Source organism: Dama dama, chromosome 20 (assembly GCF_033118175.1).
Source record: "Dama dama isolate Ldn47 chromosome 20, ASM3311817v1, whole genome shotgun sequence".
Classification (NCBI taxonomy): domain Eukaryota; kingdom Metazoa; phylum Chordata; class Mammalia; order Artiodactyla; family Cervidae; genus Dama; species Dama dama.
Window position 1 is genome coordinate 50372663 of NC_083700.1, and position 23263 is coordinate 50395925.

Here is a 23263-nt window from a genome sequence, read left to right on the forward strand (position 1 = left end):
CCATTTACACGTTGTTTTTTCAGAGTGACCCGGTCGCCTCTTGAGGAAGCTCCGGCGGCCGCTGGAAGCTTGCGCGTCGGCATCGCGTGGCCCCAGCCTGGGACCCCTGTGTAGGGGTCCCGCAATGCCAGGCCCGCAGTCTTAAGGCTGGGGTCGCTTCGGGCCGGGAGCGGGAACGTTTGGTGCAGCTCTTACACGCAAGGGGCGGTTCTAGAGACTGGGGAAGTCAGCATTTGTGCGTCCGATGGCTGGAGCTTTGAAAGAGAGGCGGAGGAACAAGCGAGAGCTCCCCGCCCCCGTCCCCCACTGTCCAATCCCTTCGGCTTCTCCTATTCTCGGCCTGCCGGCCCGACCCCTAACCTGCTCGAACCCAGTCTGCGGTAGAGACGGCCGGGTCTCTTTAAGGCCCTTCCTGCGCCTGCGCCTTGAGCCTTCCTGACGCGGCCGGGCCGGACCCGGGAGGAGCCGGCGGCGGGCACGCTAGGGGTCGGGTGGTAGTTGAAACCGCGGCGGCTCGGCAAAAGTGGGGTCAGGGTCTGAGGCGGCCCGGAGCTCCTGAGTGAGCGCGGCGCTCGAGAGGAGGCACAGAGGGCGGCCCGCGAAGCCGGGAGCGAGGCCGAGGCGCTGAGACGCGGCGGCTCGGCTGCCGGCTGGATGGGAAGTTAATGTTTACGACGGAGTCCACCCAACGTTTCCAAGGTGAGGGGCGCCGCGCCAGGCCGGGCGGGCCGGGAGGCCGGGCGGGCCGCGAGCCCGAGTTCCGCGGGACGCACAGCCGGGCCGAGGAGCGGCGAGTGGGGGCCGCCACTAAACTTGGCGGCGCGAGCGGGGCGGGCGCCTCCGGCCCCACTGGGGCCTAAGTTCCCCATGGCCACCGGGACCCTCCCCAGCGCGGTTGCTGCGGAAGAAACTCGCCAGCGGGACTCCCAGTAGTTTCCCAGGGAGGTGAAGGGGCGAGGCTGTTTCGGGGGCGCTTCCTCGTATACCCTGTGGGGCATATTGACTCTTCACCTCCGCGCTCGAGGCCAGGAGTCTGTTCCCTCTGGATGACCAGATGGGGCGAGACTGTCCGCGCCTCTTGCGAAGTTGGCGTCTTTACTTGGCCTCGGGGATTCTGCGTAAGGCCATGTCTCCAGGCAGGTGATGGGCGAGCCAGGTGTGGTAAATGACGCCCAAGGATGCAGTTGGGAGCGGTTGTAGCCATCACTGAAATCACCTTATGACTAGAGGGGCAAGCCTCAAATTAACCACAGAATTTCCGGTAGGTTGGATTGTGGTGTTAGTGTTTGATTTAGAGTTGCTGTGATTTCTTTGTGTTTTTCTTTCTCTCTTTTGTGCATCATAGATCAACTCAGTTGGCATCCTTTCACCGAAGAGTCAGCCAAAACTTTTGGAATGGTTCCTTCACTTTACTCCTATCTGTTGTTGTTAGAAGTGGTTTCAAAAATCAGCATTTTCTTTCAGAGATATCTCTTCTGTGGGTTTCAGTGTAGAATAACAGAATCCTTCCATTGATGAAAGAAATCTGGTGCTTCATGAAAATCCTGAAGTTATCTGTTCGTAGTTTTTACCTTTGTTCTGGACTGAAATGTATTAGTAGCTTTTTTGTTTTGTTTTTCAAAAATGTTATTAATAAACTTTCTGCAGTTTACCAGAAGCTCCTATTCTAAAATGCTAGCCTGAAGGTCTCTGAGAAATTTGTGTCAAATCTTAGAAAACTTATTGTAGTATAACGTATTTTTAAAAAGTGCCAGTCTTGAGTATGCAGGTAAAGACTTTTTACTAAGTATACTATTACAGATCAAGAAACGGAACATTGCAGGATTGGGGTTTATATCCAGGAGTGGAACTGTTGATTTATGAGGTATGTGAATAATAAAATGTTAGCATTAGAATAATAAAATGTCAGCATTAGATCCAGTTGAACATTTTCCCAAAGTAGCTTTTACCAGTTAGCAGGGAATGATATTCCGTTTACCTCATGTCCTTGTTAATGCTTCTCAGTGTTAAAAATTTTTGCTATTTTAGTGGAAGTGCAGTAATATATATGTATGGGGTCGCACAGAGTCGGACATGTCGCAAGCGACTTAGCAGCAGCAGCAGCTTTATTTTACATTTTTCTGATGATTGTGGTTAAGTACCTTTTGTTGGCCATTTATATGTTGTCTTTTGTGAAGTGCTTGTTAAATCTTATTATTTTTTTAATTGCTTTGTAATTGTTTATTCAGAATATGAGTTCTGTTTGTGTATGTGTATGTGTATACACATCTATCTCCCATGAGTCCTTTCTGGACTTAATCATTTTCCACTTTATATCTTGTCTTTTCAATCTTGATGGCCTGTTTTTTTTTAATGAATGGAAATTGCTAATTTTAATGAAATATATTTAGTCCTTATCTTTATGATTACTGTTTTTTGTAACCTATTGAAGGAGTCCTTGCTTCGCCTGAGAATGTGGAGATGATTTCTCAGGTTACCAAGTGTGTGTGCTCAGTTGTTTCAGTCGTGTCCGACTCCGAGACCCTGTGGACCTTAGCCGATCTGGTTCCTCGGTCCATGGGATTTTCCAGGCAAGAATACTGGAGTGGGTTGCCTTGCCTTCTCCACCCATGTTATCGTACAGAAGTTTTATTTTTACTTTTTACATTTAAGTTGTACAATTTACAGTAAGTTGTAGGTGAATTGTAGGGGTCAAGATTCATTTTTTACCATATGGGTGTATATTTGACCCAGCACCATTCACTGAATATATATCATCCCTGCCCCTCTGCACTGTGTGACTCTTTTTCAAAAGTCAGGTGAACGTAGAAGTGTGAATCTGTTTCTGGACACTATTCTGTTTCACTGGTATATTTGTTACTCTTGCACCAGTATCACTGTATTAATTGATGTAACTTTATAATAAGCCTTGATATGGGTCGTTCCTATTTTGTTCTTTAAGATGGTCTGGGCAATTCTTGGCTCTTAACGTTTCCATATAAATTTCAGAATCTTGTCCTTTCATACAGATTTTGGAGATTGGAATTGAATCTGTTTATCAATTTGGAGAGAATTCAGTTCTTAACAAAACTGAGCTTTCCAGTTTATGAACGTGGTATGTTCTTCCATTTCTTTATGTCTTTTAAAATTTCTCTAATGTTTTGTAGTTTTCTGTATTAAAGTCTTGCATACCATTTGTTATTTATTTGTAGGTATTTGATATTTTTAATGTTATTGTAAATGATTTTTTTTTTTTTTTTGTAAATGATATTTTAAAGCATTTGTGGCCAGTATACAGAAATACAGCTGATTTTGGGAGTGGGGGGAGTGGCTCGGAAATTATTTTAAAACTAATCCCAGACATCATTTCATTAATAAATCCTAAATTTTTAATCTCCCTTCAATACCTACCTAGTCCAGATTACACCTTGTGTGTTCTAATTTTCCAAGGTTTTCTAATCTTTTTCTATTTGCATGTTATCTCCCGGGTCTGAGACAAATTAAAGATTTGTAGAGTGTTTAATATAAAGTGTGACTGTGTTAGGCTCTGGGGATACAAAGCTGATTAAGATGCTGCCCCTGCTTTTAAGGAGTTTAGAGTCTAGGAGGAGTTGTAGAAATTCAAGAAAAGACCTTTATCTTGCTATGATGAAAATTGGTTTGGCTGCATGCAAAAGGGACATTTAAATCAAACTGTGGGGGAGGTAATATGCCTGGCTCCCAGTGTTCTGAGAGCTGGGCAAAGGAAGTGGGCTGTGGGTGGGGGCTGCTATTCACTATACATACTTCTGCTTTATTCCTTGGCTTTCAGCCTTGAGCCTCTCTCCACTCTTCTTGAGTCTGGAGTCTCTCCAAGTCTGTGTTTCCAGAGACTAAATTTATGAGAGGATGTGAATGGGGGAGAAGGGAAACTGCAGGTCCACATACAGACTGTGTGTGTGCGCTCAGTTGTGCCCAACTCTTTGCGATCCCATGAATCGCCAGGCTTCTCTGTCCATGGGGTTCTTCAGACAAGAATACTGGAGTGGGTAGCCATTCCCTTCTCCAGGGAATCTTCCTGACTCAGGGATGGAACCTGGGTCTCCTGCATTGAAGGCAAGTTTCTGAGCCACCAGGAAAGCCTTTCAGTTCAGTTCAGTCCAGTCCAGTCGCTCAGTTGTGTCCAACTCTTTGCGACCCCATGAATCGCAGCACGCCAGGCCTCCCTGTCCGTCACCAACTCCCGGAGTCTGCCTAAACCCATGTCCATTGAGTCGGTGATGCCATCCAGCCATCTCATCCTCTGTCATCCCCTTCTCCTCCTGCCCCCAGTCCCTCCCATCATCAGGGTCTTTTCCAGTGAGTCAACTCTTCGCATGAGGTGGCCAAAGTATTGGAGTTTCAGCTTCAACATCAGTCCTTCCAATGAATCACCCAGGACTGGTTGGATCTCCCTGCAGTCCGAGGGACTCTCAAGAGTCTTCTCCAACACTGCAGTTCAAAAGCATCAGTTTTTCGGTGCTCAGCTTTCTTCACAGTCCAACTCTCACATCCATACATGACCACTGGAGAAACCATAGCCTTGACTAGACAGACTAGCTGACTTTAAACCACTAACCTGATTTTTTAGTCCTTTACTTCTTCCCCACTGACTGTGTACTTGGAGACTCTCAAAGGCTGAGCCTTTCTGGGGCTCTGAGTAGGCCTATCAGTGTGTTGATGTTATTCCCTTCTGCAGGCCTGGAGGTTTGACTTCTTGTCCTCTACTTCCTGTCCTCTACCTGTTACTTGTTTTTTCATCTCTTTTCTTGTTTCATAGATGGCATATCTCTTGATCTGCCTGAGAATGTTAAAGATAGTTTCTTTAAGCTGTTGTTTTCCTTACATAGCTTATTTCCTCCAAGTTCCTTTTTTTCCTGTTTGGTATAGTCTCAGCAGCAGAGACCCTCCTCAGAGGTCTGGTAATCCTTGGTTGTTTGCTTATGATTGAGAGACCAAATACATTAGGTAGCAGTACTTTTAAAAATTTAGGTGTGATTGCCCACAGTAAAATATATAGAGTGAGTGTATTGTTTGATAGTTTTGCTATGTATACACCTGTGTAATTAACACACAGTACAGAGCATAGTGAAAAACCCAGACAATTCCTTCATATCCCTTTCTTCTATCTTCCCCATTCCCTGCCCAGAGGCAACCCCTGTTCTGATTTCTCTCTGCATAGATTAGCACCAGTATTTTCTAAAGTTGCCCGGGTGATTCCAATGTATGGTCAGGATTGAGGCCATTGGTTTGAGTGGGCTGTTTGAGCCTCTCTCCAGTGTCTGTCTTTCCTTTTGGCCTGTTTCGATTTCCCAGAGAGTATGGAAGTTTTCTGCTTGGAGGCCAGAGGTCTAGTTGCCAGTGGTCTGGGAACTCAGGAAAAGAGAGTTGGGTAATGAGCCATAAAAGCATGTAATGTGAAGGGACACATAATTGGCTTCCATCTTTCACAATGTATGGTTTACCCTTTTTAGAGACTGAATCTCTAATCTGCTGCCTTATTGAGGTCAGATCACTCAGTGGCTTGGAAGAGGAATGCGGGTCTAGGTTTATAACTATTCAAACAGTTTTCACCGGATCTTTCCTTCTTCAGTCTCTCCCTTTGCTCTGGCAGTTCCGGAACCCTTTGAGGATTCTGTACTGTAAACTGGGTTTGTTCTTGGTGGTCAGCACTGCTGTCTTTGCAAACACTACTTGTCTTTGACCAAATCAGTTACCACTCATCCATCTCTCCACCTTTCAAGGTTTTGTTGCTGTTGTTTGTTCCATTCTCTTGACCCTTATGGTTAGTGTCCTAAAAACAACAGCAAAATTTTCTTTATCCTTGTTTTATTAGAGTTTTGTTGTTGTTGTTTAGTCACAGTACTGTCTAACTCTTCTGCAATCCCATGAGCTGTAGCCGCCAGGCTCCTCTGTTCATGGCATTTCCCAAATAAGAGTACTGGAGTGGGTTGCCATTTCCTCCTCCAAGGGATCTTCCCAAGCCAGGGATCGAACCCATGTCTCCTGCATTGGCAGACAGATTCTTTATCACTGAGCCACCAAGGAAGCCCTATTATGATTCTGGGAGAGAGAAGAATTAGATGTGTGTGATCAATCTGCCATCTTAACCTGGAAGTCCCTCATCTTTCATCATACAAAAATGTGTTGCCATCTGTCCATCACTGTTGTCTCCTCCCTGTGGGGTTATAGCTTTTAAAGTTTCTTTAGTGTTATCTACATAGAATGGTAGGAGGGAGAGCATCTAAATACTGGATCAAACTGTCATTTGTCTAGAAATCCCTAAATTCATTTGAGAAGTATCCTTTGTCCCAGAGTCTTATAGTCTCAGGATTGGAAGTGATTTTAAAGATAAGACAGCTTAGTGAGCTATTTGATACTTTCTGTAGTGGGGAACTCACTTAGAAGAGATGAAGGACTGGAGAAATGGAGTGGGCTCTGGATCTCTGTACTGGGTCTGGAAATCCATATGTGCATTAAACATTTAATAGTGAATGAACAAATAATAGATCTTGCATATTTGTAACATATAAAAGTTATTAAAAAGTCATGGTGGTTTTGTTATTTTAATCAATAATTCTTAAATCTAGCTATGGTCATGGGGGGTAATACTTAGAATTTTTTGTTTTTTGCTTTTGACTGAGTTCTCTGAATATTTATCTCAGCAGGTCACAGCAGTAGCAGGGGTGAGGGAGAGACAGGAGACTCCTTTACCCTTTAGGTAGGTCTTGGAGGTCTGCCAGCCTATGGGGGGTTTCCTTCAGGCCTACCTTCTGCCAGATGTGCCTCGGGTCTCTCTTGAACTTGATCTGCTTCACTTCCAGGCTGATTTTCCACCGCAGGAATCAGGTCCTCTTGACCACCTTACAGTGCTTGAGATGATGCTGGCAGATCTTGAGCACATCTTTGCAGTGCATCTCAGACCTCCTTACCCCCTCCTGCCCAACCCCTTCCCCAACCTGGCTGGGTGGACACTCAGAGTTGGGGTGAGACACAGTCCCTGAGGCCCCAGCATCCAGTCTGGGCAGGAGGTAGCAAATGGTCAGCCAGTTCTCCAGGGGCTGATGCATATCTTCCTGGGGACCAGCATCTCCTCGAACTCCAGGTGAACCTGCCGGCCAGGAAGGGAGGCAACCCCATGTGGGCCTGTTGGTTGCATGCTGTAGTGAGGCTGGCAGTCTTGCCTGCCCAGCACCCCTGAGACAGGCCAGGGCCCACTGCAGCCTGCCCTGGGGTACACCCCCGAGCAGCTGGGAGTCAGGTGCCCCAGAACATGGTCTGTGTGTGGCGGCAGCCTCAGGTGCTCAGCAGAGCCTTCCTAAGCCTCAGCTTCACCCTGAGGCACCCACAGTGCGCTGCAGGTGGTGTGGGTGCCTTGGCTGTTGCTGGAACCCACAGGCTGTGGCCTCACGCTGACCCTCCCCAGATGTGGCCAGGAGACTAACCATTCCACCACCCAGAATTTTTTGTTTGGAAACACAGGATTCTGTACCAGAAAAAATTGAAAATTTGCTAAAGTTGTTGAAATCTTGATAGTTAACTTAAACTGGTAAATTAATTAGAGCTACCCATTAAAACCTCTCTGTTACTCCTTTAATAACTTTGTTATGCTTTGCACTCTTTTTTTCTTTAAAACACTAAGTAGGTTTCCAAATGCTTTTTGAAATAAAAGTTTTTATCACAGAGTTCATGATATGAAAATATTATTCCCAGTATAACTTGATTTCTGTTAGGCTAAATTTATAAAACTTTATTTATTTACCTTTCAGTTGTTTCCATGTTTCTGGGTTTCAGTGTCTTTTGTTGTTGTTGTTGCTCTTGTCCATTCGCTCAGTTGTATCTGACTCTTTGCAACCCCATGGACTGTAGCACACCAGGCTTCCCTGTCCTTCACCATCTCCTGGAGTTTGCTCAGCCTCATATCCATTGAGTCCATGATGACATCCAACCAATCTCACCCTCTGTCGCCCCCTTCTCCTCCTGCCCTCACTCTTTCTCAGCATCAAGGTCTTTTCCAATGAATCAGCTGTTCTCATCAGGTGGCCAGAGTATTGGAGCTTCAGCATTAGTCCTTCCAGTGAATTTCCAGGGTTGATTTCCTTTAGGATTGACTGGTTTGAGCTCTTTGCTGTCCGAGGGACTCTCAAGTGTCTGTCTCTAGAGTACTGTCTCTGTGCTTCATGAGAGGGTTCCCTGCCTGTGCTTTTGTAGTTTATTAAGTGGCCAAAGACAATGTGTCTTTAGTGCTTGTTTATTGTATTTTGTACTAATCCAACCCTCATAGTTGTACTTTGAAAAATATTCCCTAAAGCTGGTTAAACTGGCTATTAATCTGGATCTTCATTGTAGGTTTTGCTATGCAATGTCTTACGAATTTATGATTAGGGCTCTATCTTTAAGGAACTGCTGGCTCCTGTGTTCTTGAAAGGAACCTTGATAGAGATAGGAACAGAATGGTTTTCTTATGGATCATTGCCCTTTTTGTTTTTCACAAGAAAGTGTTAAGCACTGATAGGGAAGTGACCATGGGCATTTTGTCTTACCTTTGAGTTGGTGCTCAAATAATTAGTTGCTGTATTCAGCTTGGTACAGATCTTTTGCCGTGTTAAAAATGAATCTAGGGACTTCCCTGGTGGTCTAGTGGTTAAGAATTCATCTTCCAGTGCAGGAGGCATGGATTTTATACCTGGTTGGGGAACTAAGATCCCACAGGCCACGGGGCAACTAAGCCTAGGCACCGCTTCTACTGACCCCGAGTATCACAAGTAGAGAGCCTTTGTGCTGCAACGAAAGACCTGATGTAGCCAAAAATAAATAAATATTTTTAAAAAGGAATGGAGCATTCTCATATAGTAAGTTTGTTAGAACAGTGTTAACAGATATTGGATAAAACTTTCACTTTAATGAACAATTGTGTAATATGATATTTGAATGAAATACATGAGAGAAAGAAAAATTTAATATATTCAGGTATACTAGAAATCATGATAGTTTAGAAGACTGAGCCAGAATTTGATTGTGAGAAGATAGAAGTAAATTGAGAATGAATCCTAGCTCATGAAAAGTATAGTGCCTTTAAATATTTAATTGAAGTGCATGTAAGAGAGCAGCACAATGCTAAAGACTCAACTGGGCTGCCTTTTTGAAAATGTGGAGAAGCTTCTTTGCCACTGCCAGATGAACAAGGTTATAAATGTTGTCAAGCATGGTATATTTACATTTAACACACAAGATCAGAAAAATGAGTCATTAGATGATCTAAAAATTTAATGGAGTTGTAAACGTTGTCAGTAAGTCATTAAGAATCAGCAAAGATAACATATATATATATATATATAGCATCCCGAATGTGTCAAGTATAAGGATGGGTGCTGGGGTAATTGTGATCAATTCTACATAGACAGAATCTTTGCTTTCACAGAATTTATAAACCAGAGGAACACACAGTGGCTACAGTCTCGTTTCTTTACTCTTTTTGTGTTTGGCCACACTGCTCAGCTTGTGGGATCTTAGTTCCCCACCCAGTGATCGAACCCCGGGCATATGGCACTGAGAGTGCCAAGTCCTAACCCCTGGACCGCCAGGTAATTTCTGGTGTAGTCTTGTTTCTGAGTGAGGTGATAAATAAAGAAGGGGGGTAATTTAGTGATTGGTTTGTTTTAAGTCTTGAGGCTTTTTAAAAAATGGAGTGTAATTGATTTTCAGTGCTGTGTTTCAGGTGTTCAGCAAAGTGATTCAGTTATACATGTATCCTTTTTCAGATTCTTTTTCTTTATAGGTTATTATAAGATATTAAATATAGGCCTCTATGCTATGCAGTAGGTCTTTATTGCTTATATAGTAGTATGTATCTGTTAATCCCAATCTCCTATTTATCCCTCCTTTCCCCCACCTTTTTGCTTTGGTAACCATAAATTTGTTTTCTATGTCTGTGAGTCTATTTCTGTTTTTTAAATAAGATCATTTGTATCTTTTTTTTTTTGATTCCACATATAAGTTATATCATATGATTTGTTTTTCTCTGTCTGATTTACTTCACTTGGTATGATAATCTCCGTAGGTCTATCTGTGTTGCTGCAAATGGCATTATTTTATTCTTTTTTTATGTGGCTGAATAATATTCCAGTGTGCATGTATATACACATCTTTATCCATTCATTTTTTGATGGACATTTAGGTTGTTTCCATGTCTTGGTTATTTTCAATAGCGCTGCTCTAAATATTGGAGTGCATGTATCTTTTCAAATTAGAATTTTTGTCTTGTCTGAATATATGCTCAGGAGTGGGATTGCTGGATCAGATGGTAACTCTACTTTAGTTTTTTTAAGGAACATCCATACTGTTTCCATAGTGGCTGCACCAATTTACATTCCCACCAGCAGTACAGGAGGGTTCTCTTTTTTCCACACCCTCTCCAGTATTTGTTATTTGTAGACTTTGGTGATGGCCATTCTTCCAGATGTGGCTATTCTGACAGCTGTGAGGCTTTTGTATGGAAAAATGCTGAGTCAAGTAAAAGTTTTAAATCTTAACATGTGCTTTAGAAATTTTTGAGGTGAAATTTATGTGTCGTGAAATGCTCAGAACTTAACTATGAAGCTGAATGAGTTTTTTTAAATTGGTGTGTGATTGTCTCACAGTGTCGTGTTTCTGCTGTCCAGCAGTGTGAATCAGCTGTAAGTACACATATATCCCTCCCTCTTGGGCCCTCCTGCCATCTCAGCCTCCTAGGTCATCACGGACTGTGGAGCTGAGCTCCCGGTGTTACATGCAGCAGCTTCGCACTGGTTGTCTCTTTTATACATGGTGGTGTGTATATGTCAGTGTCCCTCTCTCAATTTGTCTTACTTACTCTCTCCTTCCCCTGCTGTGTCCACAAGTCCATTCTCTATGTCTGCGTCTCTGTTCTTGTCTTGCTATAGATAGGTTTATCAGTATCATTTTTTCTAGTGAATGAGTTTCAATAAATATGTACTCTTGTGTGACTCTGCCTTCCCAATAATCCCACATAGTTCCTTTAATCAATTCCTGTTCTGATAGCTTTTATGACCAGTTTAGTTTTTCTAGGTCTTGAACTTCTAATAGAAAAGTAGAATAAGTGTGTATTCTTTTCAGGCTGGCTTCTTTAGTTCAACGTAATATCTTTGAAATTCATCCATTGTTGCTCTTATTAGTAGTTCTCCCCGCCCCCCCCCCCCCCCACCCCGTTGCTCATTGGGGTATATCTGCTGTCTTCCTTTTTTCAAAAAATTAATTTATTTTTTTTAATTGAAGGATAGTTGCTTCAATAGTTCTTTATAATTGATGTGTAGTAAAACATTATACGGGCTTCCCTGGTAGCTCTGCTGATAAAGAATCCGCCTGAAATGCAGGAGACCCCAGTTCAGTTTCTGGGTCAGGAAGATCCCCTGGAGGAGGGCACGGCATCCCACTCCAGTATTCTTGCTAGGAGAATCCCAATGGACAGAGGAACTTGGTGGGCTACAGTCAGTGGGGTCGCAAAGAGTCGGACACGACTGAGCGACTAAGGACAGCACAGCACAATACATTATATAACACAGTTTGTTTATTCATTCTCCCTTTAGGCTATTATGAATATAACTGTTATGAACACATAACTGCTAGTCGTCTTATAGACATGCATTTTCATTTCTCTTGTATAAATAACTAGTGGTGGACTTACTGGCTCATAGGGCAGCTGTATGTTTAACTTTAGAAGACATTGCCGAACGATTTTCCCAAGGGAATAGATCATTTTACATTGCAACCAGCAGCCTGTGAAAGATCTACTTGAGTAACACATCAGAACTGAGTTTCAGAAAGCCTTTTCTGGCACAGTGGGGTATGAGACTTGAGGTAGGGAGCATGCACAGTGAAGCGACACGGCTGGAAATTTGTGTATTCCTGTTCTAAGGAATTGATAGGGCGGGAGAGAATCTTATGGACTCTAGAGCCTATGGTGTGTGGGGTGAACATAAAGCAGGGGTCAGGTGATCCCCACGTATCTGGCAACGTGTTAGTCGTTCAGTGGTGTCCAACCCTTTGGGACCCCATGGACTGTAGCCCGCCAGGCTCCTCTGTCCATGAAATTCTCCAGATAAGAATACTGGAGTGAGTAGCCAAGCCATTCTCTTTTCTAGGGGATCTTCCCAACCCAGGTCTCCTGCATTGCAGGCAGATTCTTTACCATTTAAGCCACCAGGGAAGCATGTTATCTGCCTTAGGCTGTTGGATATTGGTGCACCAGTCATTAATAAAATGGAGGAGTACATTTTAGAGGGAAGAGGGAGAAATCTGTTTGTAAGTAGTAATTGGGGTAAAAGGAAGTCGATGAGATAGTTGTGTATAGAGAGGAGAAAGCCCAGGATGGAATTGGAATTTTGGGGACCACTGACATGTAAGAAAGAAGCTGATGAAGAGAAGTCTGGAAAGGAGCAGGAGGAATTCAGTATCACTACAGAAGGGACACGGGAAGTGATTTTAACAAACTGGAAAAAAAACAAAACTGGAAGAGTTGAACTTTGAAGAAGGAGGGAGAGGCTTGAATGTTGTTAATGTGAGTAAAAAGTAATAATAGCCTTTTTGGAGATTAACTTAAAAATCCCTTAAAACTTAAAATATAGTGTTTTTTGACCAAATAGTTGCACTTTATGGAATAACTTCTAGAGAAACAGACAAATATGTGAAGATGTGTTTGGAGGTATTCTAAACCTCTACTGCTACTGCTAAGTTACTTCAGTCGTGTCCGACTCTCTGCGACACCATAGATGGAAGCCCACCAGGCTACCCCATCCCTGGGATTCTCCAGGCAAGAACACTGGAGTGGGTTGCCATTTCCTTCTCCAATGCATGAAAGTGAAAAGTGAAAGGGAAGTCGCTCAGTCGTGTCCGACTCATAGCGACCCCATGGACTGCAGCCTACCAGGCTCCGCTGTCCGTGGGATTTTCCAGGCAAGAGTACTGGAGTGGGGTGCCGTTGCCTTCTCCTCTAAACCTCTAGGCACCTGGTAAAGTATATAGTAATGAAAAACTGAAAACAACCCAAGAATCCATTAATAAAGGATTGGCTAAATAAAATATGGTACATTCATATGATAAAATGTTATGCAGCTGATGGAATATGTTATACACACATACCATATTCTATCAGCTACATAGCATTTTATAGTATATGCACACATACACACACACGGTATTAGTTTTCTATCGCTGCTGAAACAAATTAGTACCAACTTAGTGGCTTAAAACAGAAATGTAGTCTCTTACAGTTATGGAGGCCAGAAATCTCAAATGTGTTACTGGGCTAAAGTCAAGGTATTGACTGCTGGTTCCTGAGGTAGAATCCATTTCCTTGCCTTCTCCAACTATTAGAGTTGCATTCTTTGTATTCCTTGCATTGCATTCCTTGACTTCTTCCTGCATCTTCAGTCAGCTGCATTGCATCTTCAGGTGGGCCCAACTCTGACAATTCAGGATAATCTCTTCATCACAAAACCTTTCCCTTAATTACCTCTGCAATTTAAGATAACATGCCCAGGTTCTGGGTTTTATGATGAGCTCTTTTGTTCTTGTTTAGTTGCTAAATTGTGCCTTGACACTTTTGCAACCCCATGAACTGTAGCTTGCCAGGCTCCTCGGTCCATGAAATTTTCCAGGCAAGAATACTAGAGTGGGTTGACATTTCCTTTTTCAGGGGATCTTCCTCGCTTAGGGATTGAACCTGCATCTCTTGCATTGGCAGGTGAATTCTTTACCACTGAGCCTCCAGGCAAGAATACTGGAGTGGGTTGCCATGCCCTTCTGCTGGGGATCTTCCTGACTAAGGGATCGAATCCAGATCTCCTGTATTGCAGGTGGATTCTTTACCATCTGAGCCACCAGGGAAACCCTGAGTTCTTTAGGAGGCCATTAATTATGCTGTCACATAATACTAACAAAATCAGGCACATTATATAAAAATTCTCAAAAATATATAGTATGATCTTTTTTTTTTTTTTTTTCTGACTGAGCTGAGCAGCATATGGGATCTTAGTTCCCAGACCAGGGATTGAACCCATGCTCCCTACAGTAACAGCTTGGAGTCTTAACCACTGGTCCACCAGGAAAGTCCTCAAGTATGAACTAATTTTTGATAACTTGATACATATACCCATATAGTAGCATATGTATAGCAATCTTAATGAATATATACTGTACTGTTAACAGTGACTTTTTGAGAGTGGGATTTCAGAGTATTCAAACTTTTCCATTTTTTTCTATGATAATTTCACTTCTTAATGAACATGTATTTACTGTTCAGAAAAATAAAAAACAAAAGGAAAGAGTATTGTGTGGGTCATATGTTACAGAGAGATCTGCAAGTAAGATGAAGATTGTAGATCATGTACTGAATTTAGCACAAAGAGGCTGTTGGTGAGTGACTTTAATCAGTGTGGTTTTAGTAAAATGGTATGGTGGAAACCACACTGCAGTGAAAAAGTGGGAGATAAAGTAGGGAAGAATGAAAGTTAAACATGTGTCCAGTTGCTTAGCTGTGGGGAGGGACAATACTGTGAGACAGGGGGTATTTCAGTTCAGTTCAGTTCAGTGGCTCAGTCATGTCCAACTCTTTGCGACCACATGAACTGCAGCATGCCAGGCCTCCCTATCCATCACCAACTCCCGGAGTCCACCCAAGTCCATGTCCATTGAGTTGGTGATGCCATCCAACCGTCTCATCCTCTGTCGTCCCCATCTCCTCCTGCCCTCAATCGATCCCAGCATCAGGGTCTTTTCCAGTGAGTCAGCTCTTCGTGTGAGGTGGCCAGAGTTTTGGAGTTTCAGCTTCAACATCAGTCCTTCCAATGAACACTCAGGACTGATATCCTTTAGGATGGAGTGGTTGGATCTCCTTGCAGTCCAAGGGACTCTCAAGAGTCTACTCCAACACCACAGTTCAAAAGCATCAATTTTTCTGTCCTCAGCTTTCTTCACAGTCCAACTCTCACATCCATACATGACCACTGGAAAAATCATAGCCTTGACTAGATGGACCTTTGTTGGCAAAGTAATGTCTCTGCTTATTTAATATGCTGTCTATAGTGGGGTGTAAGATCCAGTGAAAGTTCTCAATATGGCAGAACAGCCTGTGTAAAAGTTGAGAGCAGAAACTGGGAAGAAGAGACAGACTGCCTCTTGAGTTCCAGGACAGAGAACAGGAGGCCTGTCTTCTGACTTTAGATAGAAACCCTACTTACTGGTGGCTTGTGAGACTAGAGAGGTATGGATATGGGTAGTAGTTAAGTTTATAACATTTTTGTTTTCTTTAACATTATCAAATTAAAAAAAAAAATCTCTTGTAGTCCTAAATGTTCCTCTGGCATTTTGTTAAAATCTACAGTTATTGTGTACCTGGGTTAATTTACTCAAGAGTACTCGCTAATGTACTCTTACTTTGTTGGTTTGTCCCAGAACTTCTGATTGTTTCTGTAGCCTCATAGTATATATGAGGTTCAGGGAATGAGACCTTAGTTTTCTAGGGCAGTGTTTTGGGGATTCCCCCTACTCCCTCACCCCTTATTATTGAAAGTAATCATACATAAAAATCTGCTCCTATGAGTTGATCAATTTTCTTTCGGCTCTACAATGTCTGAACAGAAAGGCATTGGAGATACAATTCACTCCAACCTTTTTTTTTTTTTTTTAAGTTCTGACAAGGAAATAAGGTTTAAAAACACTTTAACTTGTGAAGGCACTGTGGTTTTTGTTTGCTTGCATGCTCAGAAGGCCCTATGCACTTTGTCAATAGAATGTGGTGCTTTTACCTTGCTGAAATGCTGAGGACCTTTCAAAAAATCATTTCATTGGTCCTATATTTCTGACAGGATTTCTTGAGTTTTCATGTATCCTTCTATCCAATTTCAATTAACATACATTTTCCACTTCTTATTTTAATCAGTTTTTTAAAACCAGTATCAATGTAATTAAATTAATTTAAATGTCAACTTAAAATAGCTTTTAGGCCTTGCCATGATCTGTGCATTATTTGCCTGTTTTGGAGAATTACGTTAAAGACTCTTATTAACATTTTAGGATTTTTCAAAACAGTGGCAATTCATTTTTATTTCACCCTTGGTATGGAGTGATAGTGCTTAACACACTTCTCCACCCCCCCCCCCCCACTTCTTGATATATTGTGTACATTAAATAAAAGATTCATGTAAGATGTGATATATTTTAAGAGGTGCTTGTTCTGAATTTGTGCTTTTTTTGTGCTGGACTGAGGCATAAGGAAACAAGTATTTTAGCACTCTTGCTGCTGCCAAGAAAAAATTGTGTGTGCGGATATGCTTTTTTTAAAAACAATTTTGTGTTTGTAACAATGGAAGGTTGAGGTTGGGGACAGGCGTATTAGCTCTTTACTCATGAACTTGAACATCTTGGTTATAGAAATTTTAGGTTCGGCTCACAATGGCCAAATTTTAGTTACCTAGTATTCTTATCAGTGTATTTTACATAGCATTCTTTTCCAGTTTTAATGCAAAAGTATTGATGGAGAAATTATATCAGTAGTTTGGTAATACAGTAAAATATTTCACATAATAGCAATTGCCTTTTCTTTGAAGGAAAGCAGCAGTAGTTTTTATTGAAGCAAGTAAAGTTCTGTTTCAGGAAGAATTTCATTATGATATGAATTGATGGCCAGAGAGGAACAAAGTGGCATAATGTAGAGAGTGTGTGTGAGTCGCTCAGTCATGTCTGACTCTTTGCAACTCCATGGTCTGTCCATGGAATTCTCCAGGCAAGAATACTGGAGTGGTTTGCCATTCCCTTCTCTAGGGCCGCTTCCCAGCCCAGGGATTGAACCCGGGTCTTCTGCATTGCAGGCAGATTCTTTATCATCTGAGTAGAAAGAGCAAGCATTTTACTTTGTCATTTTCCTTCTCCTTTTAACCTCTCTGGGTCTGTTTCTTTATCAGAAGAATGTGTTTTCGTATTTACCATGCAGTGTTGTTCATGAGGAATGGAAATACTAAATGTCAAGTATCTGGAACAGTGCGTGGCCTATGTTTTGTGCTCAGTATAAAGAGCCGTTATGGTTTTGTGATTATCAGTTTCTTAAAGGAAGTTTAAGAGAATGCAGAAAGCATAAATGGAATTGACTGTAAAATATAAGGAAGACCCTTCTGATAGCAGGATTGGTTTGAGTTTTGTGTTCAGTTTTCAATTACCAGAATGTCTCAAGTGGATTGCCAGAACTACCTGTGAGATAGTTTTCTTGTGTCAGTCTGAGGAATTATGCTGTGTACCTTATGAAGTTGTTTGATGCATTGTATATACTTAAAAATACTGATTATCTTATTCTTTGGATGGTTTGGCCTGTAACAGGCAAGATTCTAGGTTTATATACTTTTAAAAATAGATTGTGTCTGCTGAAGTGTATAGCATTAAATAAGTCATTTTTAAGCATGAACAAAATTTTATTCCGATCCATAGCTCATGGTAATTTTTGTTTTATGATCAAGGTGATTTAAAAGGTCACTATTTTTTCTTTAAAAACCTAGCAATGACTATCCTGAATGTGTGAAAACTCTTTTGATACTAGGTAGTAGGTGAAATGTCCAGTGAAAAGATTTCATTAAATTTTTGAATAAAATTGAACTTGAATAGGTCTTAGGTTTCAAAGACTTAAACAAATGCTAATTCCTTAAGATAACTAAGTGCTATATCGAGTACAGTTTTGTATGTTTAAAACATTTAAAATGCTAAAACTTAGGACCTTATTCACATGTAATGCTTTAATCAGATAGTCTCTAAATATCAGCAGTACTCAGGTGTTTTGAATGGTTGGAAAAGTGTGTGAACTTTGTATGTAGTTTAAGGTATTTCTGAGCTGTGGCAGTCCATAGAGATAAGGGCATTTGGTTAGCTAGAGAACAGTGCGTGTAGTTCTTTAAAGCTGAGTATAGACACAGATTTGCAGTTATTAAACCACAAGCTTATACTTTTGGAGCATCCAACAAAACTGACATTTTCTGTTTAGAAGATTTTTTTTTTTCCATTTATTAGTTGGAGGCTAATTACTTTACAATATTGTAGTGGTTTTTGTCATACATTGACATGAATCAGCCATGGATTTACATGTATTCCCCATCCCGATCCCCCCTCCCACCTCCCTCTCCACCCGATTCCTCTGGGTCTTCCCAGTGTACCAGGCCCGAGCACTTGTCTCATGCATCCAGCCTGGGCTGGTGATCTGTTTTACCCTAGATGATATACATGTTTCGATGCTGTTCTCTCAAAACATCCCACCCTCGCCTTCTCCCACAGAGCCCAAAATTCTGTTCTGTTTAGAAGATTTTTAGAAAACTTACTATGTATAAACAAGTTAGATTCATTGCAGTTGAATGTTTGTGTTATCCTTGGTAAATTTTCTTTTCTCTCTCTCACAGGCATGTAATTGTGATGTGGTTGCTGATGCTTGCTTTTCCCTGTTCATTTTCCTTTCTTTCTTTCCTTCTTTAGAAATTATCACTGTAGCTTACAAAGTGGGATGGTTTTCTTCTGTGTAAAATGTTAAAGTCAGGAGAATGTCAAACATTTCTGCAGTTATGCAGATCTGTTTACACTTACTATAAAAATTATAAAAGAGGTTTTTGTTGATATTCTTGAGACTTTTTTAACACTAGTATTATACATTGATACAAAAGATAAAATACAGTCAATAATACGCTATTGTCAAAGGAGGTAGGAGTTTTCTTGTGATATGTTGACAGTTCATTTTCAAATATAATTTCCATCTCAGTATTTTAGTTAATTGAATCTCTTAAGTAGGTAATCAGATTGGTTTGGGGCAGGTCCTATCTGTCTGTCAAAATCCTTAGAGTCATGACATGTTCTCATATGCTGTGTTTTTACTTTTGTGCTCTTCTGTTAGTTTAGCTCACCTTCCTTTTCATGATTTACACTTGTGAGGACATTTTGGTTTTAGGGCTGAATGTTTAGTATCCTGGCTCCATCACTTATTAGCTAATGGCTTCTTGGGCCAGTTGTTTAACCTCTTATCAGTCAGTTCAGTTCAGTTGCTCAGTCGTGTCCAACTCTGCGACACCATGGACTGCTGCACGCCAGGCCTCCCTGTCCATCACCAGCTCCTGGAGTTTACTCAGACTCATGTCCATTGAGTTGGTGATGTCATCCAACCATCTCATCCTCTGTCGTCCCCTTCTCCTCTTGCCTTCAATCTTTCCCAGCATCAGGATCTTTTCCAATGAGTCAGTTCTTCACATCAGGTGGCCAAAGTATTGGAGTTTCAGCTTTAACATCAGTCCTTCCAATGACTATTCAGGACTGATTTCCTTTAGGATGGACTGGTTGGATCTCCTTGCAGTCCAAGGGACTCTCCAGAATCTTCTCCAACACTGCAGTTCAAAAGCATCAATTCTTTGGTGTGCAGCTTTCTTTATGGTCCAACTCTCACATCCATACATGTGTACTGGAAAAACCATAGCCTTGACTAGATGGACCTTTGTTGAAAAAGGTATGTCTCTGCTTTTTAATATGCTGTCTAAGTTGATCATAACTTTCCTTCCAAGGAGCAAGCATCTTTTAATTTCATGGCTGCAGTCACCATCTGCAGTGATTTTGGAGCCCCCAAAAATAAAGTTTAACTTTTGTAAACTTCAGTAAAATCTGTACCCGGATTATCATGAAGATTAAATCAGGTAATGAATGTAAGTCTTGTCATAGTGCCTGGTATGTAGTAAAATATACAGCAGCAATAAGATATCACTATGTGCAAATTTTCCTTTTCTTTTTTTCAAATTATAGTTGATTTACAATGTGATGTTAGTTGCAAGTTTTCTTTTCTGAAACTTTGCCCTGGAGGTAGGAAGGATCAGAGAGAGATATGAATATATGCTGTTTGCATATAGAAAATAAATTAACTCAGAGAAATTTGTCATAAAGACATATAAGGAAGAAGACTTGTCAGCAGTGTTACCCTTTTTTGTATTTTTTTCCCCTTTCAGTGTAATTCCTGTTTGCTGTTTTTTCTATTCCTATTGAAGTCAGTTTTTGTATCTTTCTCTTCTTTCATCTGACAACTGTTAAATAAGTGAAAGACATAATTTGAAATTCTTCTTTGAAGATATTTATAGATTGTGTTTTAAGATCTCTATTCCATATTTATTGATAATACTCAAAACATGCAAAACATTGCTGTTTATAATAATGTTGTTTATTCCCACATTTACAGAGCTGGAATAATACTTCCTTCAGTTCAGTTCAGTTGCTCAGTTGTGTCTGACTCTTTGCGATCCCATGAATCTCAGCATGCCGGGCCTCCCTGTCCATCTCCAACTCCCAGAGTTTATTCAAACTCATGTCCATTGAGTCGGTGATGCCATCCAGCTATCTCATCCTCTGTCGTCCCCTTCTCCTCCTGCCCTCAATCCCTCCCAGCATCAGGGTCTTTTCCAATGAGTCAACTCTTTGCATGAGGTGGCCAAAGTATTGGAGTTTCAGCTTCAACATCAGTCCTTCCAATGAACACCCAGGACTGATCTCCTTTAGGATGGACTCGTTGGATCTCCTTGCAGTCCAAGGGACTCTCAAGTCTTCTCCAACACCACAGTTCAAAAGCATCAATTTTTTGGCACTCAGCTTTCTTCACCGTCCAACTCGCACATCCCATACATGACCACTGGACAAACCATAGCCTTGACTAGATGGAGCTTTGTTGGCAAAGTAATGTCTCTGCTTTTAAATATGCTGTCTAGGTTGGTGATAACTTTCCTCACAAGGAGTAAGCATCTTTTAATTTCATGACTGCAGTCACCATCTGCAGTGATTTTGGAGGCCCCCCCCCCCCAAAAGAAAGTGTGACACTGTTTCCACTGTTTTCCCATCTATTTGCCATGAAGTGATGGGACCAGATGCCATGATCTTAGTTTTCTGAATGTTGAGCTTTAAGCCAACTTTTTCACTCTCCTCTTTCACTTTCATCAAGAGGCTTTTTAGTTCCTCTTCACTTTCTGCCATAAGGGTGGTGTCATTTGCATATCTGAGGTTATTGATATTTCTCCCCACAGCCTTGATTCCAGCTTGTGCTTCCTCGAGCCCAGTGTTTCTCATGATGTACTGTGCATATAAGTTAAATAAGCAGCCAATATACAGCCTTGACATACTCCTTTCCCTATTTGGAACCAGTCTGTTATTCCATGTCCAGTTCTAACTGTTGCTTCCTGACCTGCATACAGATTTCTCAAGAGACAGGTCAGGTGGTCTGGTATTCCCATCTCTTTCAGAATTTTCCACAGTTTATTGTGATCCACACAGTCAAAGGCTTTGGCATACTCAGTGAAGCAGAAATAGATGTTTTTCTGGAACTCTCTTGCTTTTTTGATGATCCAGAGGATGTTGGCAATTTGATCTCTGGTTCCTCTGCCTTTTCTAAAACCAGCTTGAACATCTGGAAGTTCACGGTTCACGTATTGCTGAAGCCTGGCTTGGAGAATTTTGAGCATTACTTTACTAGCGTGTGAGATGAGTGCAATCATGCGGTAGTTTGAGCATTCTTTGACATTGCCTTTCTTTGAGATTGGAATGAAAACTGACCTTTTCCAGTCCTGTGGCCACTGCTGAGTTTTCCAAATCTGCTGGCATATTGAGTGCAGCACTTTCACAGCATCATCTTTCAGAATTTGAAATAGCTCAACTGGAATTCCATCACTTCCACTAGCTTTGTTTGTAGTGTTGCTTCTAAGGCCCACTTGACTTCACATTCCAGGATGTCTGGCTCTAGGTGAGGGATCACACCATCATGATTATCTGGGTGCTGAAGATCTTTTTTGTACAGTTCTTCTGTGTATTCTTGCCACCTCTTCTTAATATCTTCTGCTTCTGTTAGGTCCCTACCATGTCTGTCCTTTATTGAGCCCATCTTTGCATGAAATGTTCCCTTGGTATCTCTAATTTTCTTGCAGAGATCTCTAGTCTTTCCCATTCTGTTATTTTCCTCTATTTCTTTGCATTGATCACTGAGGAAGGCTTTCTTATCTCTCCTGGCTATTCTTTGGAACTCTGCATTCAAATGGGAATATCTTTCCTTTTTTTCCTTTGCTTTTCGCTTCTCTTCTTTTCACAGCTATTTGTAAGGCCTCCTCAGACAAGCATTTTGCCTTTTTCCATTTCTTTTCCATGGGGATGGTCTTGATCCCTGTCTCCTGTACAGTGTCACCGGACCTGCTTAAAAACTGAAGATAGATATTATATTTGTGCCAGCCTAAATCCTATTGGAATAATATTGAGTATAAATATATATATTTTTTGCTTTCTACATGTTTTTCAGTTGTATATCAAGTTCTTTTATGGGTTCAGAATTTCTAGTACCTTGAAGAATAAGTAACGATGTGTACAGATCACAAATTAATTATTTTTTATATTTACATTGGCATAGACCATTTTGAAATTTGAGCATGTATTTTAGGTGTATTTCTAAGTTTGATACATTGGTGTTTATTTTGGAAGCAAAGATGAAAAGACCTCTCTAGACCCATTTGGCATTACACACAGGCAAATACCCACTTAAAAAGTATGATGCTATAAGTTGGTGAACTCTGAGTTTGTAATCTTGTTAAGCAGAGCTGTTTAAATAATGGTCCTAGCGGTACGATTGCCTGTCATTCATGTTCTGGCCAATTTCTCCATAAGTTCATATAAAACTTGCTGTGAAACTTGAGATGCTTCTAATAGTCTATTTCAGACTAAGAGTATAAATACTTTTAAAAATGTGGTGTAGTTGGAAAAGCTCAGATATCTAGAGAATTCGTCATCTATTTTTTTAACCAATTTTTGTTGTTGAGTTTCTGGTATATACCGGGCACTGTGCTAGGCATTACGGAGGGCAAGTAATACTTTGGTCAGAACAAAAAGGAGATGCCTTTTCAATAGTGGTCCTAACCTGCAATCCTGACCTCAGTAATGATTTCTTAATATGTTATTTCAGTATTGTTGCTTCCTCCCTTTTGTTTCCTTCTTGCAAATATATTTTTCAGATTAGAATATATATAGTCTGTCATGATGGAGGATTCTAAAAAATTATTTCCCCTCAATAATGCAAATAATACATATTTGTTTAGGAAAGTTTGGAAAATTAGAAGTATAAATAATTTTAAAACCATAAAGTTAAAAAAAAAAAAAAACACCCATAAAGTTGGGACTTCCCTAGTGGTCCAGTGGTTAAGACTCTGCACTTCCACTGCAGAGGGGACAGGTTCTATCCCTG

General features: G+C 41.2%; 1 protein-coding gene and 1 pseudogene across 7 annotated transcripts in view; one reads left to right on the plus strand and one right to left on the minus strand.

The window, feature by feature from the left end:
• The first annotated feature begins 374 nt into the window (after window positions 1–374).
• EVI5 (ecotropic viral integration site 5) overlaps window positions 375–23263 on the plus strand; it is a 228958-nt gene continuing 206069 nt past the window's right edge. For 3 of the 7 annotated variants that reach the window (XM_061121369.1, XM_061121371.1, XM_061121373.1), the window contains exon 1: window positions 3034–3094. In XM_061121369.1, coding sequence (XP_060977352.1) covers window positions 3086–3094 — 9 coding nt within the window. In that variant the 5' untranslated portion in view covers window positions 3034–3085. Of the gene's footprint in view, window positions 700–3033; window positions 3095–23263 lie in introns of those variants that run through there. The other 4 variants (XM_061121374.1, XM_061121368.1, XM_061121370.1 and 1 more) reach the window with 3 other exon arrangements.
• The window catches only part of LOC133041166 (small ribosomal subunit protein mS38-like), a 41581-nt pseudogene continuing 24861 nt past the window's right edge, over window positions 6544–23263 (minus strand).